Source organism: Schistocerca gregaria, chromosome X (assembly GCF_023897955.1).
Source record: "Schistocerca gregaria isolate iqSchGreg1 chromosome X, iqSchGreg1.2, whole genome shotgun sequence".
NCBI classification, from domain to species: Eukaryota; Metazoa; Arthropoda; class Insecta; order Orthoptera; family Acrididae; genus Schistocerca; species Schistocerca gregaria.
The window spans coordinates 20,013,963-20,030,309 of NC_064931.1; the positions used below are offsets into that span (position 1 = coordinate 20,013,963).

Below are 16,347 nucleotides of genomic sequence, written 5' to 3' on the forward strand. Positions count from 1 at the left end.
GCACCTTCGATTAAAACTGTTTATTAGTGGTTTCAAAATTTTTGGAGTGACCATATTGGCACAAGTGATGCTGAACGTTCTGGACACCCTTTGGAGGTTACGACTCCAGATATCATTGATAATATGGTGGTGGATGATGGAAAAGTTAAGGTGCGTAAGATTTATAGTGCTGTGGGAATCTCGAATGAATGGCTACATAATATTTTACATAAACATTTGGACATGAGAATGCTATCTGCAAGATGGGTTCTGCAATTGCTCATGCTTGACCAAAAATGGAACCGTGTGAAGTATTGCAAGGATGGTTTGCAGCAGTTCAGGAAGAATCCGCAGAACTTAAGCGTCGTTTCATCACTGTGGATGAAACACGGGTACATAACTATACTCCTGAGACCCAAGAACAATCTAAAAAATGGGTTACCAAGGGAGAATCTGCACCAAAAAAGGCAAAGACCATTCCTTCGGCCGGAAAGGTTATGGCAACTGTCTTTTGTGATTTGCAAGGGATAATCCTCATCGACTATCTGGAAAAGGATAAAACTATTGCAGGTGCATATTATTCATCATTATTGGACCATTTCAAAACTGAGTTGCAAGAAAAACGCCGGCGATTGGACCGCAAAAAAGTCCTTTCCCATTGCAACAATGCACCAGCACACACCTCAGCAGTTGTAGTTGCAAAATTAATCGAAATAAGATTCCAACTCATTTCACACACCCCCTGTTCCCCAGACTTGGCTCCCTCGGACTACTATTTGTTCCCCAATTTGAAGAAATGGCTGGTGGGACAAAGATTTTATTAAAATGAGGTGTGATTGCAGCAACTAATAGCTGTTTTGTAGACTTACATAATTCCTATTATTCAGAAGGGACCGACAAATTAGAACAGCATTGGACAAAGTGTATATGTCTAAAGGGAGACTAGTTTGAAAAATAAAAAAGGTTTACCCCAAACATGTAAGTAGTTTTTCTTTTTGCATGTACTTTTCAAACGCCCCTCGTATGTGTCAGCATGTCCCAGAAAAACTATAAAAATTATGACCACAACAAAGCATGTTTTCCACATGAGGCAGCCAGCAATGCAATCTGAAATTGGCAATGCAAACAATCTGAAGCATCAGTAGCTGTAATATGACTTTTGTCTGAAGAAAATGTAGCCAATTAGGGAGCCATTCAAAGACATTTCTTTAATAACTTTACCATGGGTTGAGGCCACAGTCATGTAATGCTCTTTAAGTCAAAGTTCTGCCATTTGAATGTATAGATCATTTATTCTACTGTAGAGTCATAACTTCGGCCTTTGAACATTTTCAAGTACCACAGTGTTGGAGATGATCAGATTTCTGTAAACAAAGACATTGCTGAACTAGATTAAACTTTGACAATGACTTTGTTTATAGAAGTCTGGTCATGGTCAACATTGTGGTACTTGCAAATGGCCAAAGGCCAAAATCATGATTGTACAGTAGGATGAACCATCTATACAGTCAAATGGCAGAAATTTCATTTAAAAAACTTTTCTTTGCTTTCAAATATGTATTGTGGCATGCTTTGTGGTGAAATTTCAAGCAGACAATCTGACTCCTTTTTTACACAGCTAGTTGAGTGCGCGCAAAATGTGGGCAGCCCGCAGAATGAACTTGGCGTAATAATTTACTTTACTGAGGAACAACTGCATCTCGTTCATGATGGATAGCTTGTGCATGACTTCTACATGATTATGCGTGCATGTTAACCCCATTTTGCTCAAGACATTATCGAGGTGCTTAATGCTTGTTTCAAAAAACTGACGTGTTGAACTGGCAAAGCAGTCTCTGGACTTGCAGCCACTCAAATAATGCCTATAAATGCTGCTGTCTCATAATCCCTGTTACAAATATAAAGGGTATCCCATGAAGAATATAACTTTTGAGTGCATAATAACATACAAATTTATTTTTGAAATTAAGTAATTTGCATATTATTGCAGTGTATGCTACCTGTGATTATGTATAAAATATGATAGTTCTCAAATGCCCTCCATGACTCTGCAGGCACTTTGTTCTTTGATGAAATTTTCCATAACTTTTCAGCATACTTGCACCTCTAGTTCTGAAATTATATGCTGAATTCCAGCCTTCAGCTCTGGAAGTGATTGTGGTTTGTTGGCATAGACATGAGATTTCAAATACCGCCACAGAAAGAAATCTCACGGTGTCATCTCACAAGATCTGGATAGACAGTTCACATCACTGTTGTGAGAAATTACCCAGCCAGAAAACCTCTCTCATAACAAATCCATTGTTGCAATTGATGTGTGAGAGGTTCCACCACCTTGTTGAAGTTGAACCTCTTCTGCGTTCTGATAGAGTTCAGACAATAAAGCTCTCTTTATGTATTAACGTGGCATTCATCGCCTACTGTTAATGCATCACAGGCACTATCCTTGAAGAAGTAAATCCAGTTATGTTTTTAGTCTAAATGTCCTGCACCCAAATACTTCAATTTTGCTTGTTCTTGAAGCAATTCTACAGAAACTGTGCCTTGTCAGTGAACATTGTATTTCTTGATGATATCATTGTGTGCTCTTTATCTCACAAGGATCCAGTGAGCATATGCTCAGCACTTTTCATCATCATCTGGAGACTAGAAGTCTATTATGTAGAAATCAGCATGGGTTTCGAAAAAGGCAATCGTGTGAAACCCAGCTCACAGTATTCGTCCACGAGACTCAGAGGGCCATAGACACGGGTTCCCAGGTAGATGCCGTGTTCCTTGAATTCCGCAAGGCATTTGATACAGTTCATTTAATGAACGAAGTAAGAGCATATGGACTATCAGACCAATTGTGTGATTGGATTGAAGAGTTCCTAGATAACAGAACGCAGCATGTCATTCTCAATGGGGAGAAGTCTTCCGAAGTAAGAGTGATTTCAGGTGTGGCGCAGGTGAGTGTTGTAGGACCATTGCTATTCACAATATATATAAATGACCTTGTGGTTAACATCGGAATTTTACTGAGGCTTTTTGCGGATGATGCTGTAGTATATCGAGAGGTTATAACAGTGGAAAATCGTACTGAATTGCTGGAGGATCTGCAACGAATTGACGCATGGTGCATTGAATGGCAATTGAATCTCAATGTAGACAAGTGCAATGTGCTGTGAATACATAGAAAGAAAGATCCTTTATCATTTAGCTACAATATAGCAGGTCAGCAACTGGAAGCAGTTACTTCCATAAATTATCTGGGAGTTGGCATTAGGAGTGATTTAAAATGGAATGACCATCAGATCTTCTTTCAGAATTCATTGCTTGCAGGTTCTGAGAATATCCAACTGTTGCGAATGTCACTGTAAAGTTTTACCAGACTTGCATCATCATCATCATCATCATCATCATCATCATCATCATCATCATTCATGATGATGATGTTTTCTGCAGTACAACTAACATGAGGGTGCCTCAAGTGTTTAATATCCACAACTGAACTGGTTTTCTCAAAATTAGCAATCAGTCCAATCACAGTCGAGTTATTTGGTACATTACATTGCCCAAGCATTTCATGGAGTTTGCAAACATTCTGTGTCACAACATTCACCACATTATAATAAGATTTCACTGTGACAACCTGCTATTCTGTCATGAAGCACTCCGTAACTAGCCACAAAGAAAATAGGTGGAGACGGTGCAACATTTAGTACTGTCAACTTAAGAGAACAGAAAAAGGGGCACTTCAAAAGTCACATTCCTTACGGGTCACCCTTTTTTATCCATATAGTTTAGACAATTTAAGATGCCTTGAATTAAATGTTTGAGATACATCTCGTTAAGGCAGTTATTGGCTTGTAAATACTTTATAAAATGCATGAGACACTAATGCTGACTTTGTTTATATTTTATTCCGGCCAGTTTTTCAGTCATAAACCGTGTTCACAGTCGTCAAAAAATTAATCTGCAACCAACATTATGCATCAAAATTAACAATATCATTCATTTAGAAAATTACAAGCCTGATATGTGTGTTGGAAATGAATGATGCTTTTAATTTCCTATGTACTGTTGGCTGCAGATTAACTTTTCAATAGCTGTGAACATGGTTTATGACCAAAACTGATTGGAATGAAGTATAAATAAAGTCAGCATTTGTGTGTCACGCATTTTATAAAGTGTTCAAGATACCTCTGAAAAATTGTGGGAGAACTTGGGACTACAAACATAATCTGTTGTATATAAACTTGCATAAAGGCATATTAATAACTAGGATCCATTTTGTTTCCTTAACAGGCAACTACAAATATGCATCAGCTACATGCATTTTTGAAAACAAGGTGCCTCGGACAAACTTGACTAGCAATTCATTTGACCTAGGAATCGGATACAGACCCACATGTGACTGAGCATTTACCACAATGGAAATTACTGTGTAACCTATTTGCTCCATTTGCCTCCTTAATGATTACTGACAGCGCTGTCCAGTGACTCGAAAATACAGTAGATATTATCCTTAAGCTTTGCAGTCTGTCAAGTTGTATCTTAACTTGTTTGCATATAGGGAATGGCACTGGATGTACTCTATAGAACTTGGGTACTGCTGATTGTTTTAACGAAATGTGCACCTTAAAATTCACAGTACACCTGAAGGTGGGTCCAAAAATCTGCTTACTCTATGCACATAACGAACTGAGTTCCTTGTGCGGGATTGCGTTAGAGGCCAGATTAACTTGGTCTTCAATCTTGAAGCCAAAAATCTTGAATGGATCCAGTCTGAAAATGTTAGTACCCATACAGAAATTCACTGTTTTAAATGTTATTTGTCTAGCTGCATTCTTATACTAAGTTGAGACCATTGTTTGGCACTGCAATGGGATCGATTGGTTATTTTATGTCACCACCATCCACTTAGTGTGCTGCATGTGTGGGAACCCGCTGAACTGGTATCTCTTCAGGTTTATAAAAGAACATTTTGTACAATTTTCTATAGAAAGGCAAAAATGGAGCACTCTGACAAGTTCTGTCCAATATCTGACTTGCCTCACAACAGGTATCAAAGAGATTTTTGCTTGTTTCATGAAAGCGAGTGAATGGTTGAGGAAGAAGTGATGTAGCTTTTGGTACTAGTGTTGGCTGCTGCTGCTGTCGTTTTTGTTGTTGGAGCAGGCGGATGAGTTGCTGTTATAGTTTCTTCTTCTGTTGCTGCTTTTCTTGGTGTTGCAGTGCCATTTGCTATTTTCACAACTTCAAAAACTCAGGATCCACCATTGCAAGATGAGTAACATACTCAGTGTCACTTAATATCTTATTTGGTGTAGGTAGCAAAAGTTCAGTATTGTGCAGCACATGGTGACACTGTGACTGGTGGAACAAATGGTAGTTTTTAGTGGTTAGTAACAACAAAATTCACTTAGTGCATGGCTGGATAGAAACAGTCTGAAAAAAAACACCAAGTTTGCCATAAGCATAGAACATCAATCCAAAGTGAATATTGAAAGAGAGAAAACTGTAACACAAGCAATAGTCAAACATTGTATTAAATGTTACAGTCTGAACGCTTCACGTCATAACAGGCAAGGGGCAGTATCTGGTGGACCATGTGCATATTTCAACACACAACTCTGTGCCCATTGTACCTTCGGGTTATGTCATGTGTGACCCATGGCTGCTTGCAGCTCAGACTATAAATCAGAATCACTCTTGGATACAAGATGACAGTCTTTGAGTAAGATGGTACTTATTGTATGTGATAAGTATACGTGTCAACACATGTTGTACAACACCCATGGCCAGCATTATGGTTTTATTTGTTCCTGCAGAACTACTGTGTGATTGGGCCAGACATCAGCTACATCTTGGCCTTGACCTTTAGAATATTTATGGCTCCTTCAAGAGACGATATAACCTATGTGCACTAATGCAAGTATCCAGGGCTGTGGAGCAAGCCAGCAGATCTTTACTGTGTGTATTCTTCATACCCATTTACCAAGGCGTTACCTATCATGCTAAATTTAGTTTACGTGTGTTCACCGGGATAAAGTTCATGTGGTGCATATTTAAGGATAGTAAGAGCCAAAAATACTTGGCAAATATAAATTAAATGCCTTGCTACAATTATTTGTGTATTTCAACTGATATTCCAGTCACATTTAATACTAACTTAAAATCTTTACATTCAGACTGTGAAGTCTGTTTCTTGATTGTGCGACAGGAAAAATTCTTTTCTTTGAAGAAATTTGGTATTGTATGTGTCATGTCAGAATTTTCAGAGTATAGTAAATCAAACAATTTTGATTTATAATGCTATGAAACACTTAGAAAAATAGATGCTGGAGTATCTGAAACAGTTACACCTGATGTATTTCAAAGATAATTCACTGTACCACTGTACACTTCACATTATTAGTCCAGAAATTTGTTAAAGTATAAGTATAGAGTCTGAAAGACTTTATGTAACTTGAACTGTGCAAGTTATTCTATGTGGTAATTTTCTTTGTCAATAGCAGCACGCCTGTTTTGATTTATTACCAATGTAGCATATTCACACAAGTGATAATTCTACAGATTTTCCCCATCAAAGTATGCTGTAAGGTTATTGACTTGTTTTGTGCCTCATAAGTCTCATAGATTTTCTTCGTCACCTTACTTCTCCTGATGATTACTACATGCTCTAAACAATTGTGAAATGATTGCTCACAACACATGTGCGTTTATTTTCCACTTCATTCAATTTTATATCTTTAAACACATTTACGGTGATCATCTTGCATGATTATATTGGAACTTTGGTAATCTAATTCTGCAGGTTGGGCTCTTAGTAGCCAACCAAAATTTAAGAAGTGCCCATCCATAGTTAAAGAAATGATTGACTAACTGACTGCAAATCACCTACTTCTGTAGTATCTGTATTCAATGTAAAATTGTAATTGCAATATTTGAGTGTTAGCTGCCAATGGACTGTGGCTTTGTGTGTGATGTCTGTATAAAAATGGGTGTAGGGCAAATATTACAAAATAGCAAAATACATGACAATTACACCTTCAGTAATAATAATATAAATATGGGAAAAATTGTTAGTATATATACACATAAGATAATGAAGTAATTTGGTTTAACTATAAGCTGTATAATCTAAAAATGAGAAAAATGATAGGTATTGTCTATGAGAGGAAAGTTATACCAGTTGTTGGGATTTCCAAAGCCTGCCAAGAAATTTCAGGAAACTTAATTTTCTGATTGGAATATTTCAAAACCAACTTGTTATTTTAGTAAAGCTGGACGCTTCTGGAATGTGAGAAATGGGGACAACAAAACTGTTCTTTCAAAGATGGGAATGAGGGCTTTCAAACAAAGTAGGTCAGCATTAAAACAAATAATTAGTAGTGGGGTCAAATATAAAAGTGCATGTGGTTAGCATGACTCTAAAATTGTGAATACTTCTTTAAATAAAATGTTTCTTCCAAAACTAAGTATACTGTAGAGTGTTGTTATTCATTGGCCCAAGTGGTTAGTAGTGGAACATGTTATTCCCTAGACTTGACATGTCACATCACAAATGTTATCATCAGTGGTCTGAAAATTATAACTCAAATAATAATGTTTAGCAAAATCCTGCTTAATAATTAGCAATTTTCTGTGCTTGTGGCTTGTGCCTTAAGTGTAGAAAAGTTATCAGAAAAGGAAAAAAATTGTTTATTTTAGGAGTGGGACTGTAGCAAGTGGGATTTATTGCTACATTTCAGTGTTGCATATCACTTGAGCCCTTTCTCCAATCATACTACAGAACAAATAATTTTTTTCAGTACAATGGCAGTCTTTTCTCTTTGTCAGTTCAGTATATTCACCACTATGAGGCATACTACATCAGTTTATGTATCTACGATTGACAGTGGATTACCTTTTTTGTGTATCAAGCTTTAAATAACACCCTTGTATATTTACTCATTTTATGCCACATACTTCTTTTCTCTTTCAGGTACTTCCTGGCCTCTGTATACAGGAATTTCAAGAACGCCGACAGAAGTTGCTGTCCAGCATACTGAGATATGAACCAAACCTGAATCATGTCATTGTTATACCATCAGCCACAAAAATGTTCATGACTGAGAAAATTCCATATCCATTCCGACAGAACTCAGATTTTCTGTATTTGACTGGATGTTTGGAACCTGAATGTGCCTTAGTGATGTCATCTCATTCTGGGAAGTCCAAGTCTGTGTTGTTTCTAAGAAATAAGGACCCACAAGCCGAACTCTGGGATGGGCCTCGCACTGGAATTGATGCAGCTCCTTCATTTTTTGGTGTAGATGAGGCATTACATATAAGAGATCTCGGAACATTTCTTCAATCCTATGCCAAAGGAACAAGTTCATTTTATCTGTGGTATGAATATATTCAACCTGTGCAACCAAACCTTCATAAAGTGATGCGTGACTATCTCAATGGAAAGTGGAATAAGGTAATTATATAGATGCTAAGAAAATATATTCAAAAATGAAGTACACCTTTGTAAACATTGTATTTCCTCACTATATTTGTTATTTGAAAGAGTTATTTAAATTTAGACCAAGCGAGATGGTATAGTGGCTCTTCAGCCCAATGCCAGCCTTTTGACATTACGTCACTCCAGCAGCCTATATTGCAATTTTGCAAATCAAGGTGGTCACTGGGCATTGAATCCAGAACCTCCACATTAGCCAGAAATGATAATCACTAGATTGCAGAGGCAGTGAAGTGGTTGAGGCCCTGTACTCCAATCCAGTAGGAATGGGGTTAAAATCTCCATATGGACATCCATATTTATGTTTCCTATGATTTCTCTATATTGATTAAGCGAACTACTGTTATCGTTCTCTGAAGAGGACATGGTCTGGGTGATTTCCTTCCCTATCCTTATCCTAACTGCACTTATGCTCCATGTGGAAGCTTCCTTTTTCAATCCAATTTGTGTTTGAATCTATAGATAATGTTTTTAGATGAAATTTGAGAAGTACAAGGGTTGGAACTTTAATAGTGGCAAGTACTTATTTACAGCTTGTAAAAAAATAGATAGGTGTTTCAAAGTTTTACTGACTTTCAAAGTAGTCACCAACGTAGCCAGTGATGTGGAAGTCGTAGGATACTCGTGGCAGTGCCAGTTGTGTTGATAGTTCGAGCGGTGTGGTCTGTTGCCCGACGAAATTTTAGCAGCAGTTCTGAAGCGAATGCCGTGAAGTGTTTCCTGCAGTTTAGAAATTGGGTTGAACTCATGAGGTCTTAAGTCAGGGGAGTGCAGTAGGTGGTATAGCACTTGGCAGCCCCATTAGTCAAATAAATCAATAACAGCTTGCACTGTACGTGTTTGAGCATTGTCCTGTAAAATGATGGCCACTTCCTGAGGAAAGTGTCATCACTTGTGTCTCTGTGGTGTTCATTTTTGGAACACAACCTGTGACCAGCTTAGAGACAGAAGCGATGACACTTTCTGCAGGACGTGGCCATCATTTTACAGGACAATGCTCAAACACGTACAGTGCAAGCTGTTATTGCTTTGTTTGACTGATGGGGCTGCTTAGTACCATACCACCTACTTCACTCCTCTGACTAAAGCCCTTGTGGGTCCAACTCGATTTATAAATTGAGGGAAACACTTCACAGCATTCACTTCAGAACTGCTACAAATTCGTCGGGCAATAGACTGCGCCGCTCGAACTGTCAACACAACTGGCACTACTAAGAGTATCTTAAGACTTTCACGTCGCTGGAAACGGGTTATACACAATGCTGGTGGCTACTTTAAAGGCCAGTAAAACTTTGAAACATTTATCTATTTTGTACAAGCTGTAAATAAATAGTTGCCACTATTAAAGTTGCAACCCTTGTATCTCTGTGCTTCAATAAAATATTTGAAATTTACACACCAAAAGGTATGAAATGTGTAAAAGTAAGCCTTGTTTCTTCAACTATTTAGACTAATTGGTTCTTTTACGCAGGAGACTTATATTACTAGAGTTTTGTGCACATTTGAAAGATCCATTTTTAATCATCTGAGCAGAAAGTAGAAAATGTATTGTATGAAAAATTGTGTGTTATACAACAAGATAAGGAAAAGGATAGTAGCTACTCAGCATATAGTGGAGATTCCGAGTAGCAGAAAGGCACAAAAAAAAGTCTATTGGAAAGTTAGCTTTTGGCCAACAAAGTCAATGTCAAAAATAGACAAAACACACACACACACACACACACACACACACACACACACACACACACACACAATTCCTAAAATTGTAGTCTTCATATATTTCATCAAATGATAAACTAAATTTTAAGCATTGCTTCTTTTCACTTTTAAGAATGGATTTTCGTAGTATGGTGGTAAATACGTAATTTCATGAACTGTTTACCTGGTCCCATGGAGTGGTTGCATTTTTATCACAGATTTATGCTCTGGAAGGATGATTTGTTTTGGGGAAGACAACTCTGTAGCTAAAGATCATCAGAGTGTAAATTCTGCCTGGAATTAAGTTGTTTTTTAAAAGCATTAAGACAGCACAGTGTCAAGCTCAAATGGGGCTTTAGTTTTTAGGCACCACAAGAAAGATGTTGGTCATTGAGGGGAGCTCCCAAAATTCCAAGTGCTGCTCACATTACATTATGAGTCAAAGAATGTACTGCTTTCACCAAGGTACATCATATGTGATGAATATGATAAAATTCAGGAAGCGTTGGCTTATGTAGAAGGGCATTGAGAATGCTCCATCCAAGACAACATGTTGTGTCCTCCCTATCAAAAAGTTCTCAATCCAGTCACAAATTTCACTTATACCCCATATGATTGTACTTTCGACAGTAAGCATATGTCCGGTACCGAGTCAAATGCTTTTGGGTAATCAAGAAATAGTGCAACTTCCTGCTTGCCTTGATCCAAAGCTTTCAGTACATCATGTGAGAAAAGTGAGAGTTGGATTTCACATAATCATTGTTTTCGGAATCCGCACTGTTTGGTATGGAGGAGGTCATTCTGTTTGAGATACCTCAATTATTTTTTAGATAAGAATTTGTTATAAGATTCTACAACAAATTGATTCAAGGATATCAGATGTTAGTTTTGTGGGTCACATCTGCTACCCTTCTTGTAGAAAGGTATGACGTGTGCTTCTTTTCCAAGAACTGGGCCTGGTTTGTTGTTTGAGGGATCTTCGATAGTTTATAGTTGAAGAGGGGCGAACTCAGCTGCAAATCAAGTATAGAATCTGATAGGGATTCCATCAAGTCCTGGAGCTTTGTTCAGTTTTAATGATTTCAACTGTTTCTCAACACCACTGGCACTAATACTTGTTTCACTCATGTTTTCAGTGGTATGAGGATTAAATTGGAATGATTCTTGTGGGTTTTCCTTCATTAAGGAACATTTGAAAACAAAGTTAAGCATTTCAGCTTTTGATCTGCTACCCTCAGATTCCAATGTGGGTCACAATCTGCAGTTGGTTGCACCCTGCTCCCTCAGTGGGTACCAGAATAGCCTTTTCAACATGTTAAATGAGGGCCCCAATTGCACACACTGAGTACACATTGTGTCCTTTCCTGTCCCTTTCTACCGTCATTCAACATACGTTTGGTCCCTTTCTACCATCATTCAACATACGTTTGAAGTGCGAATCATTAATAGACTCCTACCCTTTTTTCGGTTTGCCTCCTCTTGACACCAGACAAAGCAGGTTTCATCAAAAAGACTGCACCTCAAACTTGTTAGTTAGGGGGATAGGTACAACACCTTGAGTTCTCTCTGGTTCCCATCCACCATGTACGGGATGCCTAGCTCTACCATTGAAATGCCACTCACAGTCAAGTGGATGAGTAATGACAAATCCTGTACTTCCTGCAGAGGAGACAGGAGCCACAGGAGCAGATAGTACTTTAGGTACCTTTGGTGCCAGTACCATGGTTATCTGGTTCTTGCGAGCTCTTCCATCATGATGAATTGCAGCAGCTGCCTCTTGTTTGACAGTAGCCAGGGTGATTTCCAGCTGATTATGAACATCAACCAACTCATTCCAGATTCAGGAGCACCATTCACAGTGGGGCTGCATTTTAGCTGGTGTGATATATTACAGGACAATGAGCAAAAAACTTTAAATTAAACCCACTGTGTATCTTTTAATCTCTTGAGCTATAAACTTGCTAATTCCATATAAGAATTGAAGAAAATACACAAAATGAGATTTCTATTAAGGCAACAGAAACCCTGTGGTAAAAATTAGTAGTTTCCTAAAACTTATAGTTGTTAGAAAACATGAAAACAGAGTTAATTTATGAAATGTAGATAATATATAGGGTTACTCCTCTTTAAGGGAAAACTAGGTGTAATACAATATGTTAGAATATCTGCTACAGTAACTTTTATGTCCACCACAAGAAACGCATACTCAACTGAATTGATTAATTGTTTATTCACACAATTCTGTTTATTTGGACAAACAACTTAAATATACTTGGAGAGTCTTCGAGATTAAACAACAAATAAATACACACGTCTTCTGTAATTCTTAGATGGCGTAAAACTCTATTTTTGCTACTGCCAAGAATTAAGTTACTTGCTAGACTACACTCCTGGAAATTGAAATAAGAACACTGTGTATTCATTGTTCCAGGAAGGGGAAACTTTATTGCCACATTCTTGGGGTCAGATACATCACATGATCACACTGACAGAACCACAGGCACAAAGACACAGGCAACAGAGCATGCACAATGTCGGAGCTAGTACAGTGTATATCCACCATTCGCAGCCTTGCAGGGTGCTATTCTCCCATGGAGACGATCGTAGAGATGCTGGATGTAGTCCTGTGGAACGGCTTGCCGTGCCATTTCCACCTGGCACCTCAGTTGGACCAGCGTTCGTGCTGGATGTGCAGACTGCATGAGACGACGCTTCATCCAGTCCCAAACATGCTCAATGGGGGACAGATCCGGAGATCTTGCTGGCCAGGGTAGTTGACTTATACCTTCTAGAGCACGTTGGGTGGCACGGGATACATGCGGACGTGCATTGTCCTGTTGGAACAGCAAGTTCCCTTGCCGGTGTAGGCATGGTAGAACGATGGGTTCGATGACGGTTTGGATGTACCGTGCACTATTCAGTGTCCCCTCAACGATCACCAGAGGTGTACGGCCAGTGTAGGAGATCGCTCCCCACACCGTGATGCCGGGTGTTGGCCCTGTGTGCCTTGGTCGTATGCAGTCCTGATTGTGGCGCTCACCTGCACGGCGCCAAACACGCATACGACCATCATTGGCACCAAGGCAGAAGCGACTCTCATCGCTGAAGACGACACGTCTCCATTCGTCCCTCCATTCACGCCTGTCGTGACACCATTGGAGGCGGGCTGCACGATGTTGGGGCGTGAGCGGAAGACGGCCTAACGGTGTGCGGTACCGTAGCCCAGCTTCATGGAGACGGTTGCGAATGGTCCTCGCCGATACCCCAGGAGCAACAGTGTCCCTAATTTGCTGGGAAGTGGCGGTGCGGTCCCCTACGGCACTGCATAGGATCCTACGGTCTTGGCGTGCATCCGTGCGTCGCTGCGGTCCGGTCCCAGGTCGACGGGCACGTGCACCTTCCGCCGACCACTGGCAACAACATCGATGTACTGTGGAGACCTCACGCCCCACGTGTTGAGCAATTCGGTGGTACGTCCACCCGGCCTCCCGCATGCCCACTATACACCCTCACTCAAAGTCCGTCAACTGCACATATGGTTCACGTCCACGCTGTTGCGGCATGCTACCAGTGTTAAAGACTGCGATGGAGCTCCGTATGCCACGGCAAACTGGCTGACACTGACGGCGGCGATGCACAAATGCTGCGCAGCTAGCGCCATTCGACGGCCAACACCGCGGTTCCTGGTGTGTCCGCTGTGCCGTGCGTGTGATCATTGCTTGTACAGCCCTCTCGCAGTGTCTGGAGCAAGTATGGTGGGTCTGACACACTGGTGTCAATGTGTTCTTTTTTTCCATTTCCAGGAGTGTATATTGTGGAAACAAAAGTTAAGTACTGAAATACTGCTAGTCTGCTCATCTTGAATGCATTGTTCTTTTATGATTACGAGTGATGTGAAGTTAAATTTTTTTATTGCAATCCCTGAAACGATGTCCTAGTCCAGACCTGCCTGGCTGATAGTGTCTGATTCCCAATAGTGTGATGTTGTGGTCAGAAGAGTGATGGTGAATGGTGGACTGGACGATGACAGCTGCAATGGCAGCATCTGTGGTGATGATCATCAGTTCCAGGCAGATGATGTCACTGCTTTCTACTGCTTCAGTGAGAGCTTAAATCCTTGCTTCAAGAATGATTACTTTGTTATGATTGGCTGCAGAGCTGGGCCATGGGAGCAGAACATAGTGCCAATCAGCACACGTCAAGTCTAGCTGGGCATGATCATTGCGGTTTCAACGTGACCACTGGAGTAGCCCTCTGCTGACTTTCTCACCCTGCCATGATATAGGCGGAGCAATGGGCATTTGAATATTGTGGCCAGCAAACATTCGCCAGCTAGCACTCCGTGGTAGGTGCACCAAAACAGTAACTAAATCACAGATAGCAATTTAATACCAAAAGCACATTTACTTTTATTGACATACATTGAAATTCAGGGGTGTTCTGTTCTTTGGAAAAATAAGTTGCATATCGAAACCTTTTGTTGTATGGAGAAAGTGATATTCTGTGAGTAAGATCGCAGGTCACTATAAGCATAACTAGGCCTAAAATGGTGGAAAGTGCACCAGATTCTTTGTGTTTTTTCTCTTTTTACTTTTTTTACACATCTTCAATTGTAAAATTTCCTGGAATGTGCTCATATTGTTGCTGAAGCTTGCTAGTATTGTGTTTGCATAGTTTTCAAGGCTGAACCTCTGTGACATTTTAAAACTCATGAGTAACCCTTAATTGAAGAGTACAGGTGGTTTTTTAAGGAAAACTTCCAATTTGGAGGGTTTGGAGTAGGAAAGGGGCTAATGGAATTGTAAAGTAAGTAATGCATTATTATACATTGTAGGAAGTGTGCTTATGCTACTTGCAAGGGGACACGACACTCCATGTTGGTTACAGTGAAAAACATACACACATTAATTATGCTTTAGTCACACGAGTCGTAGAGTGAAATAACTACTGTAGTATGGAGATCAGTTCGTAAAGTTTCCCACAGTTTATTCTGAATAACGAAAGCAAATTGAGTGGAGAATTTGCAGTTGACGCCAGCTTGGTTGTATAACGTAAAGAAGTGGTTCCTAGAGATGTTTTTTTCTTCTATATCTGTATTATGACAGGTTCAACTGGATGTGTGCCTCTTTCTTTTGCTCTGTCTCTCTTTCTTAATATGCTAGTAACTTCATCTATTTTCAGTGTCCTCCAATATTCCAAGCCTCGTACTTCTTCTCCATTGCGCTTCCCTGCAATCTTTCCTGTGAGTACTATTCAATGCAGGCAATTTTTTCACAACATGTGCCTCAACCAAGATGTTTTCCTTATTTTTATATAATTTCCAATAATGTTATTTCCTCTCCTAATCAAAGGTATGTGTCTAGCAAGTAACTTCCACAAATAATTTCTGCGTGTTTTTGCTTAAGTGTTTACATTAGAACAAAAGCTTGCACAAATTTACTTCTGCAAGTCACTTATGCAAGTTAATTCCAGCAACTTACTGCAGATACTTCCAGAAGTGGTTCCACTAGAGTTATGTGTTGAAACACGCAAGTGGAATATGTGAGTGTAAGCTTTCGCAGCGAATTTCATTTATGAAGTCTTCACGGGTTGTCAGCCGCGATATCAATTCGCCTGCAGATGATGGAGACGCATTCCGTCGAAATGTTGCTACAAGACAATGATGCTACTTCGCTGACAACCTGTGAAGACTTCGTGTATGACATTTGCCGAGAAAGCCTGCACTCACATATAACATACCTCTACGGGGAGGATATACATCACAGTTACAAGATGCTGCAGAAGTTACGGAGCAAGAAGGGGAAACTGCTCATCAGGTTGGCCTTCTTACTCTGATGTCAGGATAAAGAAGTGATGCCTAAGTTTGCCAACTTGTGGCATCTTGTCAATACCAACAGGACGAGACACATCTTATGATGGGCAAACGCGGACCTAGTATGAGAACACACCAGGGTCACAAGATTGGAACTCAACAAGAATGCCAGAATCCTGCTTTCTCTACACCTCCGAATGGCTTCCTGTCTCCCAGAACACACTGGATAGAAGGCAATATCTTTGCCAATGGTGAATGGTCCAAGAAGAAACCCACCGAAAGGCAGTGCAAGAAATTCCTTTGACTTTTGGAAATCCGACAACAGAAAGAAAAACCATCTCCCAACAAGGTGGTCATTAATCTA

General features: G+C 39.8%; 1 protein-coding gene across 1 annotated transcript in view; it reads left to right on the plus strand.

Annotated features, from left to right (window-relative positions):
• Positions 1-16,347, plus strand: part of LOC126298631 (xaa-Pro aminopeptidase 3-like) — a 183,141-nt gene that overhangs the window by 88,889 nt on the left and 77,905 nt on the right. The window contains exon 3 of the mRNA XM_049990039.1: positions 7,949-8,431. Within this exon, the coding sequence (XP_049845996.1) occupies positions 7,949-8,431 (483 nt within the window). The remainder of the gene's footprint in view (positions 1-7,948; positions 8,432-16,347) is intronic.